Here is a 21,886-nt window from a genome sequence, read left to right on the forward strand (position 1 = left end):
AAAGACTTGGCTAAAGATGGTCGAAGAAGAAATGCGGGCAAAGGGGATAACAAGGGGAGATGCAGAAAATAGGGCAAAATGGAGAACATTGTCATGGGGACCGCAAGGCTAACCCCCGCTCTTGCAGGGAAAATAGCCTTAAAATGCCTGTTGTTGTTGTTGTTGTTGTAGCCGAAAGCACCCGGCGTTGCCCTGGTTCTTTTTGAATGAATTTACTACTATAATTCAGCTTTTACTCGCGGCCGTAGAAGATTGACTACAATAATTCAGCTCAGCTTTTAATTGCGAAATGGGCCCAGCCCGGCCGAAGCGGGCTCGGCCGGCCTCACCACCTAGCCTATAACCTTCCCAGGGCCCGTCCCGACATTTTTTGTTTGAAAGGATTCCTCCTATCTTTCACCGTTCAGGAGATTAGTGAGTGCAGAGAAACAAACAAACAACCAAAAACTTTATTATATATATATATATATATATATATATATATATATATATATATATATATATATATATATATATATATATACTGAAACGCAAAAGAAACTTACCACCTTTGAAACCTTTAAATATCAACAATAACACTGCGTGTAGTAAATGTGTGAACTTATTTGTGGACAATAGTGTCCTCGCTGTCAGACAAAACGGTCACGGATGGTCACTTGAACCTTCAATGGTCACTTCATAGCACAGCTGTTGAACAGCCGTTTTGACTGTCAGTGATTAGCCAAGGGGTACGGGATGATTTTAATGAGCTGCACGTGATGTCTTGATATTGGCTTTAAAAAGGCCAGTGCAAAATGGGCATTTTGACCGAAAGATTTGACCATTTTGACCAACTTCAAAAAGACCGAAAACACAAAAGAAACTTACCACCTTTGAAACCTTTAAATATCAACAATAACACTGCGTATAGTAAATATGTGAACTTATTTGTGGACAATAGTGTCCTCACTGTCAGACAAAACGGTCACGGATGGTCACTTGAACCTTCAATGGTCACTTCATTGCACAGCTGTTGAACAGCCGTTTTGACTGTCAGTGATTAGCCAAGGGGTACGGGATGATTTTAATGAGCTGCAAGTGATGTCTTGATATTGGCTTTAAAAAGGCCAGTGCAAAATGGGCATTTTGACCTAAAAATTTGACCATTTTGACCATTTTGACCAATTTCAAAAAGACTGAAAACGCAAAAGAAACTTACCACTTGTTTGAAATGTAATAAAATTGTAACAGTTCAAAATAAAACAAACCAACAATTGCTAATTGAAACATTGGCATTTTATTGATGACATGTCAAGTTTTTGACCAAGATACACCATCTCATCAGTTTGTTCTCCAGTACAGAACAGCACAGGGTGCAATGTCAGTCCCCTTTCAATCGCGTGTATGGCCACCATTGTTTTGGATACAGGCAGTGCATCGTCGGCGTATACTGCCTACCAGTCTTTGGATGGATTGCTGCTGGATTCTGTCCCACTCAGTCCTCAATGTCTGAAGCAGCTCTGCCCGTGTCCTGGCCCTGCCAACTACGCGTCTCCCAAGCTCATCCCACAGGTGCTCTATGGGATTCAGGTCAGGGGAGAGCGCAGGCCACTGCATGGTGTTGATGTTTTCGCCTTGGAGAAATGCAGTGGTAAAGCGAGCAGCATGGGGACGAGCGTTGTCATGCTGAAAGGTTCTCAGTTCTGGGTGGTCTAGCAGGAATGGCAGCAGATGAGGTCGAAGGATGTTATCCACATACCGCTGGGTGTTAAGATTCCCATCCACAACCACCAGTGGCGTCCTGTACCGGCCTGATATGGCGGCCCACACCATCACACTTGGGCCACCCCACCTGTTGGCTTGACGCACGCAACAATCGGCATATCGCTCGCCAGTTCTTCTCCAGACACGCTCACGCCCATCAGGACTGTCCACACAGAACCTTGACTCATCGCTGAAAGCGACCTCGTTCCACTGCGCCAAGGTCCACCGCTGATGCTGCTGGCACCATCTCTGACGGTTGCGGCGATGGGCAACCGTCATCACGGGGCCTCTGTATGGTCTTCTGGCAGTCAGACCATAGTCATGCAGTCGTCTTCGTGCAGTATCATTGGAGATCCGTGGGTTTGCATGCCCCGGAGTTTCTGCCGCAGTGCGGGATGCTGGACGGAATCGATCCCGCAGGTGACTTCGGACCATCTGCCTGTCCTGCCTTGCAGTGGTGACTCTTGGCCTCCCTGATCGAGGTCTGTCATCTGCAGAGTTGTGGAGGGTGTCTCTGTCCACCAGAGCCGATATCGTCTGGTGTGAACAGCCAAGGCGACATGCCACCTCACGGTAGCTCAGTCCGCCTTGCAGCATGCCCAGGGCACGCTGCCGTTGATCCCTTGACAATCGTGGCATGTTGATTGAAATGCCCATTTTGCACTGGCCTTTTTAAAGCCAATATCAAGACATCACGTGCAGCTCATTAAAATCATCCCGTACCCCTTGGCTAATCACTGACAGTCAAAACGGCTGTTCAACAGCTGTGCTATGAAGTGACCATTGAAGGTTCAAGTGACCATCCGTGACCATTTTGTCTGACAGCGAGGACACTATTGTCCACAAATAAGTTCACACATTTACTACACACAGTGTTATTGTTGATATTTAAAGGTTTCAAAGGTGGTAAGTTTCTTTTGTGTTTTCGGTCTTTTTGAAGTTGGTCAAAATGGTCAAATCTTTCGGTCAAAATGCCCATTTTGCACTGGCCTTTTTAAAGCCAATATCAAGACATCACGTGCAGCTCATTAAAATCATCCCGTACCCCTTGGCTAATCACTGACAGTCAAAACGGCTGTTCAACAGCTGTGCTATGAAGTGACCATTGAAGGTTCAAGTGACCATCCGTGACCGTTTTGTCTGACAGCGAGGACACTATTGTCCACAAATAAGTTCACACATTTACTACACGCAGTGTTATTGTTGATATTTAAAGGTTTCAAAGGTGGTAAGTTTCTTTTGCGTTTCAGTATATATATATATATATATATTGTTACAGACGCGGTTGTGGATGTTAGTTTACCGAGCGGTTTGGTATGACCACGTCTGCACAAGTTACCCGATTATACTCGAACGTTGCCGAGTCGCGCTACGCTAGGTCAATGAAGGAAAAGGACACACGGCTGGGATTCAAATGACACGACACCAAGGGTTCAGTTCTCAAGACCTCCGGAGGAGGTTATATTATGGCGGAAGGTTAGATTACAACTACAAGAGGGACATCATAGAAAGACAGGCACTTAGACACACTTATATTAACCCCAACAGACGACAGATAAACGGGACAAGGCTGACTCACACGGGGATTGATGGCAAGGAAAGGCAGGATCGATGGCTCCAGGTGCACCTGGGCTCAGGGCAGAATCGACCCGGTTCGGTCCGGTCCAAAGATGCGGGGAGGTATCGTCGCGCTGGGGGTGGCGGTGGCTTCCTCTGCTCTCCGTAGTTCAGGCGCATCTGACGTCACATCCGGTAAGTCGCTGCGTATATCCGGCGGGGAGTGACACGCCCTCGGCTCGTTAGCTCCGCCCCAGATGGAATCGGCACGTTGCTTCTCATTGGGTGCGTGCGGGGGGGTTACCGGCTCCACCCTTGACGAGGGGCTGACAAGGAGCCCCTTCGTGGTAACCCCGTCGGAGCGCATGGTCATGGCGGCTAACCGAGCCGGTGTGAGGACGTACACTCCCTCCGCGCGCCGTTGTTGTAGTTGTTGTTGTTGTTTCATGGGGAAGATGGGAGGAGGTAAGGGAAGGTCCTAAACTCACTACTGGTGCCATATAATCACATTCTGGTGCAACGAAGAGTCAGAATTAATGGAAACGAGTCCTTAACTGACATAGACTAAGAATAACTAGCAAGATGTCCGAAAGTTGTCTACGTGAGATGCGGTGGACCTGGGCACGACATTTAATGGGGGAAAAAGGGGAAGGTCGGTTCTACAGAGTGTTGTTTACAGACAATGGGACTAGGGAATGGGGGATTGGGGATAGTTGGGGAGTATTGGGGAAATAGGGGAATATTTACAAGCGGATATGGAGGCCAAATTCCATATTCGCAACATTGCACCCTTCTCTACCCTCGGGGCGTCCCGACCCGATAAATTTTTACCTATTTTAGTGTGGCACTCAGATGTAGTTCCCTCTACTATTAACTCTACCCTGAGTGCGACAGTTTTACAGATATTCACAAATGAGTAAATATGTCCCCCTGCGACGTTGCACCCTTCTCCTCTCAGAAACACCCACAGGATAACCGAATTGCGGAAAGAATTCGCAAACTAAACATACAGCCGGTAGGGAGCATTATTTACACAAGACTACGCTGATATTTACACTACGATCCAGGACCTGTTTTTGGAGGGACACATGCAGATGTTATGCATAGAGAGAGCACGCATGCCAGCATCGATACACCAACCCACGAGTGCTCTGTGGCCTACGGCCTTTAATAACGTGCAGAGCACCCTTTCCCAGCACGAAAAGCACCACCCCATCACAAAGTCAGCACCATCCGGTGCACCAATAAAGTGTCTATAAATCATTGTGTGGTGTCGCAGCCGGCCGATGTTCTGCCGCTGGTCTTGCCTTCGTGTGGTGCACTTGGCCTTCTTACTTCCTTCAAAAAAATAAAGAAAGGCGCCAACCGCGTCCATTTCTGTATTTTGGCCTTCAGTGGTGTCAACTATAAGTGGTTCACCTGTATGGCATAGGTGCCACGTTGACCCATCCACGGGTGGTGCTCGGCCGCATAAGAACTGCGGTCCATTGTGGGTGGCCACAAACATTGCGGTCCATATGGTGTATCGATCCCGGCAGCAAGCAGCGAAAGTGCAGGCCCACAACTGCGTAGCCAGCACCTCTCTCTCCTCTCTCTCTACCCCAAAGCCAGATCCTCGGAGGTGGGAGACAAAAGAAAAGACAAGTGAGTAAGGTGGTAAGGGCGCAAAAGTGCACGCAATATAAGATGATGCACACTGGGGGCACATGGGAACCAGGTGAGACAGGTACGTTCCTACCGTACGCCCCCCCCCCCCCCCCACCAGGTAACCTACATGGCCCCTCCCTTACCCCTTACTGTATCCACAAAACACAACACTACCCATAAACATCTACTTTACAAATCAACAAACGTCCCTACTGTCTTCCCCGTTCCTCCCATATACCAAATTCGTCTTCTCTCCCTCCTAACCAATCAAATTTGCCATTTTCAACTCTCATCAAAATTTGCCATCTCCAACTCAACATCATAATTTGCCATTACCAATTCATCATCAGTCCCTCCTAGGGAGGGAGAGATGGAATCACCCCAATGTCTCATCCACGTCGTGATGCGTCTCACAAATCCAGCAGCAATCCTTACTTCCTGCAACACAAAACAAAGAAAACACAGGTGTGGAGTCATCGTCATCACCACAGGTAAGTGGCTGCGTATGGTGCGACAGGTTCATCAATCCTAACTATTTCCTAAATGACTTTAACAACTTTACACTACCCGGGGTCTTTCTCCTGCCAAACCATTGGCCCTCTTACACTATGGGTTCTAAAAACCAATTCCCATTGTCCAAACTGTGGTGCTTTTCAATTTGGGGTCTCACTCCCCCGATTCATCTCCCGGTGCCCTCGCACAATTTCTGGGCTGTGGCGTGTACCTCTCCCAGCGGGTCTACCCACCTGCACACCCCCACCACTGCAGTTGCCTCCGAGCTTACCTGCTCCTTACCCTAACCTAACTACCTGGGGAAGGCCCTCTGGCGCTCTCCCCACTCGGTGCCCTCTCTGGCACTGGGCTGCCCGATCCACACCCGGGATCCTCAGGCACCCACTCACAACTACCGGCTCCCAGAGCCCACCTGCGGCCTCACCTGGCCGACATCCTCACAGTGGTGGAGTGCCCAACCAACTACACACACTAACAGGCTACACGCCCAGCCATTTCCACAACACTAATGCACCCATTCACAACACCATTCTGCAACCGCACCACAGATGCCAATATCCAACCACAATTTACCTGTACCCTCTACCTAGCACTTACACTACCCGCCCCGGGTATCCGTGATGGGGGTCCACTCTTCCCCCATTCACACCTTCGCACCATGCACACCACTCCGTACCACTTACTCCAACTCTCTCCACACACCTGTACTTGCACACCTGTGCTCTCACACCTGGTGCCACCTGCACCCTTCTCTCCCCAAGCGCATTCGCGCTGATCCACAACACTCACTACTCACACACTGCTCCACACACCTGTCCAGTTGCACACCTGTGCAATCACACCTGTTCAATTCTCACACAGCATCATCTCATCTAACTACTCCCTTCTGAAACTTGCGCTTCCCAGTCGTCCCTTTAAACTATTGCGCTCCCACGTCATTATAATCCACACTAATCTACCTGCGTCCCCACTACAGGTATCAGTCACTAACTAACCTTAACGTCACCTAATGTCATCTTCGCTAGGGCCCTATCAATATAACCTAACCCACCCGGGCTAGTTTTCACTGCCATACACCCCATAAGCTATTGCGCATTTGCCCCCACATGGGCAGGGTGGCAGGGATGCCACTCTTACCCACCGGGCCCATCGCTCACTACCAATTTTGCACATCAAATTTCAACAAATTAAAAATTTGCCAATCACTGCCCATCATCTGCCAATCACTACTGCCAATCCTTTGCCAATCATCAAATTTTGTTTTTCTCTAATTTTGGGGCCAAAACACTAACCTTATCACACAGTCTACTCCCTAATGCCTCTCGGTGCGCCAATTCCGGTCCAAAGCCCGGCTTCGTAAAGCCAAGCCATGAATGCGGGTTGTTTGGTGCCAGTGGCTGGACACGTCCCGCATTCGGTGCAGGGACGGGGGCTTACCCGGGCCGAGATCCCACGCACCACCTCGGCGTGGAGCCAACCAATTGCCCGATCTCGACCTGCCGGCACGTCTCACCAAGAAGTGGTCGCCATGACGACCCTTTCTATCGGGCTGCCAGCTCCGCCTAGTGGAGCACGGACGCGGCCGTTCAAAGCGAGGCCCGGCACGCACCGAGGGCCCGCTTCGGCTAGAAGTCGACCTAACCTCTAACCTGGTTACCGTCGATGCTTCACCTGGATTCTTACAAGCATACGCTACCCCTTTCTTGCTCATCCATGCAGCCGTTTCCATGCTCCTCGTACCTTTCCTTACACACCCAGGTACCCTCATTCCACTCACAGCCTTGGTCACACACCTGACCACCGAACACTTTGGCACACACTCGTTGGTCGCACACCTCACCAACACACCTCTTCGCGCCCCCTCCTCTGTCACCTCCTCTGTGACAATCACAGGTGTGCTCCCATTCGCACACCCAACCACGTGCCTCACTACCAATTCCAGCGTGCATTCCCACTCACGCTCTACCATTCCAGGTGTGCATCCTTCCATTCCAGGTGTACATCCTCGCTCACCTGTCACAACCAACTCACTCTCCTTGTCACTCTCACTACTCTCACCTCCATTCTTGACAACGCACTCACCCTTACTCTTGACAGCGCACTCTTTCCCCATGCACCTGTCCGTCACACACCTTTCTCGCGCACACTCTCCCGTCACACCCTCTGTAACACTCACCACAGGTGGACACTCTTCCTTACTTCTGACAGCGCACTCTTTCCTCATGCACCTGTCCGTCACACACCTTTCTCGCGCACACTCTTGTGCACACTCTCCCGTCACACCCTCTGTAACACTCACCACACCGCGCTTCCATGTGCCCCCTCGCACACGCGCTACGACCGACTCACTCTCGCCAGCACCCTCACTCCTTGGCACGCACTTTTTCCTCACACACCCCAGAGTCGGACTTTCTTGCACACCTCCTTTTTCGCACACCAGACCTGTCACACACTTCACCAGTGGCCTCTCACGAACCCCCGGGTCCATCTCGACCCCCAAGCTTCTTAAATCCCCTGGCGCATCATACGCACGACCATATTGGTCACCACTTACACCGGGTCCTCTTCCTCTTCGCTTCTCCTCCATCACCTGCGAATCCCTCATCCGGTTAATGAGCACATCATCACGATCCGAACACAGACTTTGGACCAATTCTTTTATCTCCTCCTTTATCTCCTTCTTATCCTCTCTCCGTCGCTTCTTAATTTCGCTCACCCCTTCTTCCACTTCTTCTAATTTCTGCTTCACCTCTTTTATTCCCCGGTACGTCTCCTCAAGCTCGTCCTCCAAGACTACCTTGACCGTTTCCATGTGCGTCCTCACCTGCCGGTCCTTCGTCTCCATTACCTCTATCACCTCGTCCAACCTCGTTGTCAATCCCTCACGTACCATCTGACATTCCCTCTTCGTCGCTACCAAGTCATTTTTTAGGTCATTTTGTGTCGCTTTTAACCCTCCTATTACCGCTGTGTTCCTTTGAACCTGCTCCACTAACTCCGTCTGTCCCACCGTCAGCTGCTCCACCTCCTGCGTCAGGTCCTCTATGCCCCCTTGTAACTTTACAGTCCCCTTTCTCACCTCCTTCTCCATGTGCTCCTTACAGTGCCTCACCTCCTCGCGCACTCCTCCGACCTCCTCACTCACTCCTCTTCTGATCTCCTCTCCCATCACTTGCATCTCCTGCCCAGATGCCACCCTCATCTGCTCCATTTCCTCCCTGTGAGCATCCAGTTTGGTTTCTACCCCCATTCTGACCCCCTCTATCTGCTGCCCCATTTGGTTAACTTCCCTTTCCGCTTGGTCCCTCATGTCCCTCAATTTGCCTTCCATCCTGTTTTCTAACCCCTCTAACCCATTTTTCACTCCCTCTATCTGATTCTCCTGGGCAGCCATTCTATTTTCTACCCCCATTAACCCCTTTTGCATCCCTTCCATTTGATTCTCTTGAGCGGCCATTCTGTTTTCTACCCCCATTAACCCCTTTTTCACCTCTTTTATCCCGTTGTCTAACCCCTCAAATTTGTCGTCTAACTTCCCAAATTTCTTGTCTAAACCCTTAAAATTATTGTCTAACCCCTCACTGGTACCCCTCGCTTCGTCCCTCATTACCCCCATTTCGTTTCCCATTACCCCCATTTCGTTTCCCATTACCCCCAATTGCTCATTCTGAGCCTCCATCCGGTTCCCCATTACCCCCATTTGGTTTCCCAACCGCTCACTATCAGCCCTCATTCCCACCATTTGTTCCATAAGGGCCCTCATTTGCAGGAGGAAAAGGTTCGAATCCACCAGGGGCGCTGCCACGGTCGCGGGCGCGGTGACCAGCGAGGCGCCATTTTGTGCGTCTGCTACCCTCGCTGCTTCGCTCTCCTCACGTCCCTCAATTTGGTCCTGGACCGACCCTGCCTCACTCTCCACTACCGGACCCCAGCCGACTTGGTCTGCCATAGCGCGACTTTCAAAATTCGGGTTTTTATTTCCGTATAACAAAATCAAATTTCGCCGTTATAATTTCGTCGAGCGCAGTAAACGCGCTCCGGATCGATTCTACCTCCCAAAGTTTGGGCCTAACAAATTTAGTCCCAGGTCCGAATTCCACTCCTCGACACCAATTGTTACAGACGCGGTTGTGGATGTTAGTTTACCGAGCGGTTTGGTATGACCACGTCTGCACAAGTTACCCGATTATACTCGAACGTTGCCGAGTCGCGCTACGCTAGGTCAATGAAGGAAAAGGACACACGGCTGGGATTCAAATGACACGACACCAAGGGTTCAGTTCTCAAGACCTCCGGAGGAGGTTATATTATGGCGGAAGGTTAGATTACAACTACAAGAGGGACATCATAGAAAGACAGGCACTTAGACACACTTATATTAACCCCAACAGACGACAGATAAACGGGACAAGGCTGACTCACACGGGGATTGATGGCAAGGAAAGGCAGGATCGATGGCTCCAGGTGCACCTGGGCTCAGGGCAGAATCGACCCGGTTCGGTCCGGTCCAAAGATGCGGGGAGGTATCGTCGCGCTGGGGGTGGCGGTGGCTTCCTCTGCTCTCCGTAGTTCAGGCGCATCTGACGTCACATCCGGTAAGTCGCTGCGTATATCCGGCGGGGAGTGACACGCCCTCGGCTCGTTAGCTCCGCCCCAGATGGAATCGGCACGTTGCTTCTCATTGGGTGCGTGCGGGGGGGTTACCGGCTCCACCCTTGACGAGGGGCTGACAAGGAGCCCCTTCGTGGTAACCCCGTCGGAGCGCATGGTCATGGCGGCTAACCGAGCCGGTGTGAGGACGCACACTCCCCCCGCGCGCCGTTGTTGTAGTTGTTGTTGTTGTTTCATGGGGAAGATGGGAGGAGGTAAGGGAAGGTCCTAAACTCACTACTGGTGCCATATAATCACATTCTGGTGCAACGAAGAGTCAGAATTAATGGAAACGAGTCCTTAACTGACATAGACTAAGAATAACTAGCAAGATGTCCGAAAGTTGTCTACGTGAGATGCGGTGGACCTGGGCACGACATTTAATGGGGGAAAAAGGGGAAGGTCGGTTCTACAGAGTGTTGTTTACAGACAATGGGACTAGGGAATGGGGGATTGGGGATAGTTGGGGAGTATTGGGGAAATAGGGGAATATTTACAAGCGGATATGGAGGCCAAATTCCATATTCGCAACAATATATATATATATATATATATATATATATATATATATATATGTATGTATGTATATATCTATATATATATTTGTGCAGCGTCTGTCCTGTCCTGTGTTGTCACTGAACTACTTTCTCAAACTTTTGTGAAATCGTACCAAACTTCTGGAATGCACATATCTCTCCCGTCGGTATGTCCTAAGGGTATTTGTTTTGAAAACTTTCCAATTTTTTTTTTTTTGGGGGGGGACTTTTTTTGGGAAATTTTTTTTTTCAACTTCAATTGTATCGACGCTTGGTGAGGCGAGCGTAGCGAGCCGAGCCAAGCTAGTATATATATATATATATATATATATATATATATATATATATATATATTGTTGCGGTTTTGAGTTTTGGTAACAATCGGTATAATAAAGGTTAAATTTCCCCCTCATAGTTAGTCACACAAGCAACATGTAGTTATCTCTTAGTATTTGTGAGCTTCGTCCTTTTCCTATGTTAGTTCTGCGTTGAGTAGAATAAGGAGAATAGGTCCTACTTCTACTGACTATCCCGCCTCCCTTGCCTCATGCCCCTTTGCGCTGACTGGTTCATTTTGGTGCGAATTAACACGAGGCAGGCCTAGGAGGGTCGGGGCGGGGCTGAATGAGGGCGGCAGAGGAGCTGATGTTAAGCGCGAGCCACCAATCAGGGCTCAGAGGGTGTGGCGGCAGCACTGCGTCACAGGGCGTGGTTGGAAGGTTCGAGAGGGTTCGAGAGGGTTCAAGAAGTTTCGGGGCGTATCAATATAAGCCGTTGCGCAAAGCCCCGAGTGGAGATCCTGAGTTGAGTTCCAGCAGTGCGGTGAGTTACAGAAGAGGTGAGAAGTTGAAGGAGCGCGGTGAGCCGAAGAGGACTTGGAGAGATATGCGATCGGTGGAAAACGCGCATGAACCAGGATACACGCTAATCTAAAGCAACGCTCGGTTTGAGCTTGAAGCCGAGCCGTGTAAAGTGCATCGAGTTACGCGAGTGATAACGGCTGTGTAACCGCCAGCCGCGCTGAGAGACTCATATTTTCCTTCTTACCTCATCGGCTGCCTTTTGTTCGGGAGACCCGCTACGAGGATCCTTCCACCGCCTGCTTGCCATCTTCGCGGGACGTGCGGGGACCGTGGAGAGCCGGACGGGGCCGTTCCTGGACGACCACATCGACGCATTTGGCCGGAACATCAACCTGCCTGCAATCCCCTGTGTGAGTGTGACGGGCCCGAGTCTGGGAGTTAAGACTAAGACTGACTAAGTGCTGCTCTGTGTCTCTGCCTACCGATCATTGTACATTCCCTGTTCTCTTCTGTTGTTGTGCTTGTGTGCTTCCCTCTCTCCCCCTCTTGTCTCCCGCTCCCTTCATTGCATGTTTTTTTTTGTGTCTGTGCATGTTTTCATGTTCCATTTGTTAGCTCTTACATGAGCCTAGATTCTGTATACAAAATACGTGTGGGAATAATAATTAAACCTGTGTTCTTCCTTTTCCATTCGATCGTTCTCGTGATTTCCTCATTGGCTAAGCGTGGTACGAGTAGAACCGCTCGAATCGGGTTCCACTACTAAAAACTGCACGGACCACGTGGTACTCAATCCGCTCGGTGTACCCAAATCACACGTGGCTCGTGCGTGGCTTGCTTCCCCGCTTCCGTGGCGGTGCAGGGATTTAGGTACGAGCGAGGATTGTCCCGGAACCCGACCTTGCATTTGCCCGGAAGAGGCGTTTCAAGTCTCTCAGTTCCACCAAGCCCAGAAAGAACAAGGGGATTAATCCCCCCTTGGTATAAGGGTAAGAAGGGCGGCGGAGAACCGTAACAATTGGTAGTCAGGAGTGGGGATTTGGAACCCTGGCAAAATATTTCGGACACCAATTGTACATATTAAGCATAACAATTGGTGTCTGGGAGTGGGATTTGGAACCCTAACAAAATTTTTTTGGACGAATTGGCTCCAAATTGCGAGCGGACGAAATTTATTATTAAATTTTTTTTAAATTCGTACCGTGGCTGGCCAAGACAGTCGAATGCCGGTGGGGGTAGAAGATGAGGTAGATGATGAGGAGGAATTAATGACCCAGGACCCACAGGAAGAGCTGGTAGACGAAGGGAGAATTGAAGAAGGGCCGGCAGCAGGGGTAGAAAATGGCGGCGCCTCGCACATGGCGGCAGAAGCCGAGCCCGCGGTGCCAAGGTACATGCAATTATTTATGGCACAAATACAGGCATCCATAAAAATGGAGGGGGGTCGACGGAATGTAAAAATGGACGCCCAAAGTGACAAGTCCACCCGGGAATTGGAAGATGTTAAAAATGGGTTGGAAAACAAAATTGAGGCCCAAAATAACCAATTGGAAAAAATGAGGGTGGCGTCGAAAAAAGAAATAAAATAAATGGGGGAGGACATAAGGCACGGGTTGAGCGGGGAGGTCGCACTGGTACGCGACGAGGTGAAGCAGTGCGAGGAGCGCGTGGAGAGGGAGTTGAGGAAGAGTACGGCCAGATTACATGGGGGTATAGAGGAATTGACTCGGGAGGTAAATAAGCTGACAGTGGGACAGCAGGAATTAAGGGAGCAAGTGGGGAAGAATACCGACGTAATAGGGGGGCTGAAAGCAGCACAAAAATAAATAAGACGGGAGGTGATAGCGACGAAGAAGGAATGTCAAATGGTACACGAGGGGCTGACAAAGAGGATAGATGACGTGGTAGAGACGTTGGGGACGAGGGAACGAGAAGTCAGGACCCATATAGACGACCAGGGTGGTCTTCGAAGGAGAGATTGCGGGGGCGCACCGGGAAATAGAAGGGGTGAAACAAAAGTTAGAGAAAGTAGAAGAAGGGATAAGTGAAATTAAGAAGAGATGGAGGGAGACTAAAAATGACATAAAGGAGGAGGTGATGGAATATGTACAAGGTCTGTGTTCGCATCGTGATGTCGTGCTTGCTAACAAAATGGAAAGTTTGCAGGTGCTGCTGGCGGAGAAGGAGGTTCCCAAGGTGAGTAGGAATAATGGCGGGAATGTGTTTGGCGTGAAAAGGGTTTTGGCGTGCTTGCGAAAGAGACGAAACCCGGGCGGTCATGGAAGGTCCATTGTGCGGTGTACAAAGGCGACTGGCGCGCGTATGAGAGAAAAGTGTGCACCGGAGCGCCAGTGTGTGCGAGAAAAGTGTGTTGCAGAGTGCGAGGGAGAATGCACACCGGACTGTGTGTGGGAAGAGTGTGTAACAGGAGAGTGTGTTAGAGTGTGCGAAAGAGTGCATGGAGAAAAAGTTTGTGAGGATTGGGTGTGTACCAGGAGAGTGCACACCCGTGGGCGTTACGGAGTATGTAACAGAAAAGTGTGTAATGAATTGTGTGGAAGGTGTGAGTGCGCAGGTGCGAGTATGGTGTGCGAGGGAGAATGCACACCAGCAGACGTGAGAGGAGAGTGTGCTGTAAGAGAATGTATGGAATGTATGGAGTGTATGGGGGTGCCTGGGTGTGCGAGTGTAGAGTGGGTCGCGAGTAGTGAGGACGCGGCTCAAGCATTGACACCGACCGGGGTAGCATTTAGCGCGACGAATAGCCGACGTGAGCCTTCGGTGAGTTGTGTGCGGCAGGGCCCGGCGGGGATCGATGCCACGGCCGTGTCACAAGGACCGACGTGCACAATTCGTGCCGGCCCCCGCCCTGTATGGTTGGTGCCGCGCCGTGGCGGTAAAGGCGAACGGCGAGGTTCAAGGGGAGGTAGGAGAGTTTGGAGCCGCGCCCCCTGGCGGGTGCGATGCTCCGACCATGGGCGGTTGGGCCATCGGGCGTGGGACCGCGAGGCCCCACGCAGGGATGGGGCCCTGAACCTCGGGCCATCCATGCCTCCTCCCCCTTTGGATCGAAAATGCCGGACGGACCCAACCTACAGGAGACAAACCAACAGAATGGATCGCTCGGCCTTTCGAAGCCGAGCTGTGACGATGTATTTCCGCACGAAGAGGCTCAAGTGTAGTGGACTGATGAGGATAGTGTACCCTGCGTGGGGGAATGGTAGTTTTACCATTCCTCACACGCATCAGGGCTCATGAGCATTAGATTAGGGGGGTGGCAGTGATATGCACATGGGGGGCCAGCGATGGTTACCTCCATGGGGCACCGAAGCTTGCCGAGGGAGGGCTAGGATAATTGTTAGGGAATTAGAAGACCTGAGGGACATGAGAGTTAAGTCGTGACATTTGTACTGTAGTGGGGACGTAGAGAGATTAGATGGATGTTAATGACGAAGGGAGTGCTTAGTGTAACGGGATGACGGGGAAGCACGAGTCTTAGGGGAAAAGCAGTTAGATAGATGATGCTGTGTGTGTGAGGAGTTGTGTTGTTGAGAATAAATGGAATTGTGTTTGAGGTGTGCGAGGAAAAAGGTGTGCAAGCACAAAAGGCGTGCGAGGAATTTGGTGTGCGAGACAACAGGTGTGTGAGATAAATGGTGTGCGGAATATTTGGTGTGGAATGCATGGTGCGAAGGACTGAATGGGGGAAGGGTGGAACCCATTCGCGAAAGCCCGGGGGGGGGGTAGTGTAAAACCCAGGCATAGGGTATTGGCAAAATTTGTATGGATATTGATACCTGTGGTGTGAGTAGTGGCAAAGTAGTGCTTTGGGGGGTGCATGAGTCAGTGAAATGGCTGGGCATGTGGTTTAATTTGTGCATATGGTTATTGGGGCACTCCGCCACTGGTAGTTTGTCGGCCAGGTGAGGCCGCAGGTATGCTCTAGGAGCCAGTTAGAGTCGTTGTGAGTTGTTCAGTGGGGCCCGAGGATCCAAGGGAAGGACCCGGGTTGCCCAATGCCAAGGTGAGCATCAGGGGGTAAAGAGGCAGGAGGGGCCTTCCCCAATTTAGGTAGTTGCAGGAGCAGGTAAGCTCTGGTGGCGACTTCAGTGGCGGAGGTGCGCAGGTAGTTGGACCTGCTAGTGGAGCCACACGACCCAGCCCCGAAATTGTGCAAAGGCACAGTATGAAAAATTGGGGAGTGAGACCCAAATTCGGATGGCATCACAGAGTGGTCAATGGGAATTCGGTTCTTAGAACCACATCGTTTAAAGAAGGCCGATTGGTAGGGTACAACCCCGGGTAGTTTAAATGAGTAAAGGTCGGTAGTGTAGCTAGGAGAAGAGAAATCCCTTCGCATCATCCACAGCCAATCACCGAGGAGGACGGAGCTCCACACCAAGGCTTTGTAGACTGTTTGAGTGTGAGATGCATCACGACGTAAGAGGACATTGTGTTTTTTCCATTCCTTCCTTCCTGGGAGGGATTGGGAGACGAATTTGGATTAGAGGGGGATATGGGAGACAGGACGTAGAGACGAATTTGTAAATATACACAAAGAATTAAGTTAAGCACCCCCCCCCCCCCCCCCGTTTTTTTACAACCTCGCACATTACAAGTTTGTTGTCGTCAAAACAGTGTAATATACCCATGATATTGCTATATTTTCTGGAGAAGTGATATTATGGTCACATAAAAACATAACAATCATGCCGTTTTCAATATTTTATTCTGAATAATTTAAGGTGAAATTTTTTGGGAATTTTAGGCATATTTTCACCTCAATTTAAGTATGGAGCTATAGGTCCATCACGGACAGTGTGGATGACGTTTATGTTTTCTAACGTACAGTCATTGTTCTGAGAAGACCTCTAGCGATCTTTGCGTCAATAACGTGTGTAGGACCCACGTGATCGGATCACTGACTCAACCCTACGTCTCATAGACCCTGTAAGCCGTCGTATGCGTTGCTGTGGCAGGTTGAACCCCCTCGAGCACGTTTGGGACATGTTGGGACGACAAATTGCGAAGATGGTCCCTCCAATAGCCAATCTGGATGAATTGGAACGTGCATTACATCGGGAATGGAACAACCTGCCACAGCAACGCATACGACGGCTTACAGGGTCTATGAGACGTAGGGTTGAGTCAGTGATCCGATCACGTGGGTCCTACACACGTTATTGACGCAAAGATCGCTAGAGGTCTTCTCAGAACAATGACTGTACGTTAGAAAACATAAACGTCATCCACACTGTCCGTGATGGACCTATAGCTCCATACTTAAATTGAGGTGAAAATATGCCTAAAATTCCCAAAAAATTTCACCTTAAATTATTCAGAATAAAATATTGAAAACGGCATGATTGTTATGTTTTTATGTGACCATAATATCACTTCTCCAGAAAATATAGCAATATCATGGGTATATTACACTGTTTTGACGACAACAAACTTGTAATGTGCGAGGTTGTAAAAAAACGGGGGGGGTGCTTAACTTAATTCTTTGTGTATACAAGAAAGGGCTAGGGTAGTGTAAGCGACATTGGGGTACGAACGGTTAGGGGCGAGCTTACCCTGCTCGCTCTTCCGTGCCCCTCATGCTACATTACCTTGTTTTGATGTGTACCTTTGTGCCCTCTCCGCTTTGCTGGTCGTGCTTTGTCTCTCCCCCCACCCCAGGACCATTTTGGAGGTGGAACTGTACAGCATCATCGACCTGTGCAGCATCCCTGCTGCACTTTGCCACATCAGTGCAGCCAAACTGCGTAGCACTTTGCTGCCATATACTTTTGTTGTAACTTTGCTGCATCTGTGTAGCACCTTGCTGCCTCAAACACTTTGCTGCACATTACACTTATGGACCACACGTTTTGTGGCCTCACACCTCTGCTGTGCAGCCCCTTGCTGCAAATCCACCTTGCATCTTCGGACCACTTGTTTTGAGTGGCATCAATGTCACGCAGTCGGACCACATAGGGTTGGCCCTGCTGGCAGAATACAATAAACATAGTTTTTGTGTATTTTTATTATGGTGTGCTCGGGACGAGAAGATTGGAAAGTTTATTTAGCCCTGAAGAGCAGGAATGGACTGTATGCCGGTCCGGGGGCTTGTCGGTTTGATATAGCACACAGAAGATGCAAGCAGCAAGATGCAAGATGCAAGAAGCAAGCAGCAAATGTGATGATGATGAGTGTTTTTGTGTATTTTCCTGTGCTTTCTCTCCCCTCCAATCTTCTTTTCAAAAAGGACAGGTACTGGGTCATAGAACTGTGCATAAGGAGTAGGTCTTTGTGCTTGTATATAAAATGCTGCCCACCGGCTCTATGTTTTGTTTAACAAATTCCGGATTCGGTTAATCGTGGGCATGGTTCTGTTAGAGTCGCTACTCAACGCAATAGGTGGGACATATTTAGTGTTTTAAAACTGTCGCATACACGGGTTAGAGTAAATGTTAGAGGGAACCACATCTATATGTCACATGTAACAGTAAAAGTTGGTTCCCAGATCTTTCTCAAAACCGGTCGTTCCAACTTTTGTAGGTTCGACTCGGGGACGAGTCTGATGAGGGAGAGGGGTAGTGTTGCGGTTTTGAGTTTTGGTAACAGTCAGTATAATAAAGGTAAAATTTCCCCCTCATAGTTAGTCACACAAGCAACATGTAGCCTCGCGATAGTGTAGTTATCTCTTAGTATTTGTGAGCTTAGTCCTTTTCCGATGTTAGTTCTGCGCTGAGTAGAGTAAGGAGAATAGGTCCTCTTAGTATTTGTGAGCTTAGTCCTTTTCCGATGTTAGTTCTGCGCTGAGTAGAGTAAGGAGAATGTCCTACCTCTACTGACTATCCCGCCTCCCTAGCCTCATGCCCCTTTGCGCTGACTTTGGGTCATTTTGGCGCGAATTAACACGTGGCAGGCCTAGGACGGTCGGGGCGGGGCTGAATGAGGGCGGCAGAGGAGCTGACGGTAAGCGCGAGCCGCCAATCAGGGCTCAGAGGGTGTGGTGGCAGCACTGCGTCACAGGGCGTGGTTGGAAGGTTCGAGAGGGTTCGAGAAAGTTCGGGGCGTATCAATATAAGCCGTTGCGCAAAGCCCCGAGTGGAGATCCTGAGTTGAGTTCCAGCAGTGTGGTGAGCTACAGAAGAGGTGAGAAGTTGAAGGAGCGCGGTGAGCCGAAGAGGACTTGGAGAGATACGCGATCGGCGGAAAACGCGCATGAACCAGGATACGCCCTAATATAAAGCAACGCTCGTTTGAGCTTGAAGCCGAGCCGCGTAAAGTGCATCGAGTTATGCGAGTGATAGCGGCTGTGTAACCGCCAGCCGCGCTGAGACGCATATTTTCCTTCTTACCTCATCGGCTGCCTTTTTTTCGGAAGACGCGTGACGAGGATCCTTCCACCGCCTGCTTGCCATCTTCGCGGGATGTGCGGGGACCGTGGAGAGCCGGACGGGGCCGTTCCTGGGCGACCACGTCGACGCGTTTGGCCGGAACATCAACCTGCCTGCAATCCCCTGTGTAAGTGTGACGGGCCCGAGTCTGGGTGTTAAGCATAAGACTGACTAAGTGCTGCTCTGTCTCTGCCTACCGATCATTGTACATACGTGTGGGAATAATAATTAAACCTGTGTTATTCCTTTTCCATTCGATCCTTCTCGTGATTTCCTCATTGGCTAAGCGTGGTACGAGTAGAACCGCTCGAATCGGGTTCCACTACTAAAAACTGCACAGACCACAAACAACAACAACATGCATTTTAAAGGCCATTTTCCCTACTAGAGTGGGGGTGAGCCTTGCGGTCCCCATGACGATGTTCTCCATTTTGCTCTATTTTCTGCATCTCCCCTTGTTAACCCCCTTGCCCGCATTTCTTCTTCGACCATCTTTAGCCAAGTCTTTCTCGGTCTTCCCCGTCCTCTACTTCCTTCTACATTCATTTCCATCACTCTTTTCAATCAGTCACTTTCATCCTTCCTCAACACATGACCAAACCATCTCAGCCTGTTTCTCTTCACAGCATCCATCACAGGCTCTATTCCCATCATCTTTCGCAATTCATCATTTGTCTTCCTCTCTCTCAACGATACTCCACACATCCACCGAACCATTCCCATTTCCACCCTTTCCAGCCTTCGTTGCTGTTCTACGTTCATTACCCATGTCTCGCTCCCGTAAATCATAACACCTCTCACACATGCAGCATGCACCTTTTCCTTCAGCTTCAACGACACTCTCCTCCTCGTCAGCACGCCACTCAGTTCCCGAAACTTCTTCCATGCACATCTCACTCGAGCAACCGTTGCCGAGGCTGATCCACCTTCTCCATTCAGCATGTCTCCTAGGTAACAAAATGTTTTCACAGCTTCCAGCTTCACATTGTCTCCAAGATCCAAATCAACATTTCCTCCATCTGCAGCTCCCTCTGTGCACACCTTACACTTGAATGTAGCTGCCACACTGGTTAATGACCCTCTCAAACCACTACATTTTTGATGAACCCACTCAGCGCACATTGTACATTGAATGGAGTTCACTCCGACACCCTTCCTGCACACAGCACACGGACACTTCCCAGTTCTTTCCACCTCACCACATGCTTTACCACTTGCCATCACCCTTGTTTTTCCGATATTCACCTTCAGACCTTTTGTCTCCATATATTCTTTCCACTTGTTCATCTTCTCCTTCAGTCCATCCATACTTTCTGCAATTAACACCAGATCATCTGCACACAACAACTCCCACGGTAAACCCTCCTTTACGTTCTGAACTAGCACTTCCATCACAGCTACAAATAGTAGTGGACTTAGTACCGACCCCTGATGCACTCCCACCTTCACCTCAAACTCACCACTGTTCCCGTCCTTCGTCCTTACAGCTGTGCGCGCTCTTTTGTACATTGCCATCACAACTCTGATCAACCATTCCTCCACTCCTAACTTCCTCAATGCCCATGTCACTACTTCACGTGGGACCCTATCAAATGCTTTCTCCAGATCAACAAACCCAAGAAACAACTTCTTCCTCTTCTCCATATACTTCTCCTGCAACTGCCTCACAATAAAAAGCGCGTCTGTCGTTCCTCTTCCTGGCATAAATCCAAACTGCATTTCGTCAATCTTCACTTTCTTCCTTATCCTCCTCTCCAACACCCTTTCCAATACCTTCATTACATGCTCCAATAACTTTATTGCTCGATACGAGCCACAGTCCAGAGGGTCACCTTTCCCCTTGTATAGAGGGACGAGGGTACCCAGTTCCCAATTCACTGGAATGTGGCCTTCTTTCACCACCAGATTGCAGATCTCTGTCATTCTCTTCACACCCCAATTTCCCGCTGCCTTCAACATATCTCCCACAACACCCGTCGGCCCTCCCGCTTTTCTACTCTTCATTGCTTTTATCGCTTCCTCAACTTCCTTCTCGGTTATCTTTTCTACCGGTCCTAAAACTGGGTTACTCTCTATGTTGCCATCCCATTCATTCTCTGTATTCAACAGCATTTCCATATATCTTTTCCATCTTCCTTTAATTCCATCTGGGTCGACAACGATTTGTCCCACTTCATCCCTCAAGCAACTCACCCCCATCACATCACACCTCTCTTTCGCTATCTGCTTTGCAATCCTGAATACTGCTTTCTGACCCTCTTCCAAATCCAAGCGTTCTCCGAACATTTTCCTACGTGCCTCCTGTGCCTTTGCTACCTCTTTCTTTGCAGCCTTCTTGGCTGCCTTATAACTTTCATGCTCTGCATTTTCTGCCCCCATGCCCTTCGCCTTCTGCCACTCCTTGAACTTCTTCCTCTTCTCGTCAATCCTCTTTCCAACTTCCTCATCCCACCACCATGTTTCCGAGTGCCTCGGTGGTCCTTTTGTCCAACCACATACCTCACCAACGGCTCCCAATAGACTATCTTTCATTGACATCCAACCACTTTCAAGCTCAACCACATCATCCTCTACCATACTCAGCCTCTCTTTAATGCCTCCCTCACTGTCACCTCTGTCAACCTCTACACCTTCATTCTCGGTTGGTACTTCACCCGCCGAGCTCTCCTCGCACCTTTCACCCTTATGTTGCAGACAACCAAGTGGTGCTGTTAAACAGCCTCCTCCCCCGGCATCACCTTTGTGTCCCGGAGGTGCCCCCGATCTCGCCTCCGCACCAGCAGGTAGTCAACGGTTGTCGTCGACCCACCTGACGTGTATGTAACAAGCTTGTTATCCTCCTTCTGGAACTGAGTATTACAAATCAACAAATCGGCTCCATCAGCAAACTCCAAAATCCTTTCACCTTCTCCATTTCTCACACCCTATCCGTAACCCCCATGAACTCCCTCAAAACCGTCCATACTCCTTCCCACATGTCCATTTAGGTCTCCTCCTACCACAACAACTTCCTCATCTTTCACATTTTCCATCAGCTTCTCTACAGCAC

At 49.7% G+C, this 21,886-nt stretch overlaps 1 protein-coding gene across 2 annotated transcripts in view; it reads left to right on the forward strand.

Annotated features, from left to right (window-relative positions):
* The window catches only part of BORCS5 (BLOC-1 related complex subunit 5), a 64,741-nt gene that overhangs the window by 24,351 nt on the left and 18,504 nt on the right, over positions 1-21,886 (forward strand). Inside the window, exon 1 of one of the 2 annotated variants that reach the window (XM_078772239.1) lies at positions 18,449-18,964. The exons of the other annotated variant lie outside the window; for it this stretch is intronic. Coding sequence (XP_078628365.1) covers positions 18,871-18,964 — 94 coding nt within the window. The 5' untranslated portion in view covers positions 18,449-18,870. Of the gene's footprint in view, positions 1-18,448; positions 18,965-21,886 lie in introns of those variants that run through there. 2 annotated transcript variants of the gene reach the window in all.

This window comes from Myxine glutinosa, chromosome 1, assembly GCF_964187855.1.
Source record: "Myxine glutinosa chromosome 1, kmMyxGlut1.1, whole genome shotgun sequence".
NCBI classification, from domain to species: domain Eukaryota; kingdom Metazoa; phylum Chordata; class Myxini; order Myxiniformes; family Myxinidae; genus Myxine; species Myxine glutinosa.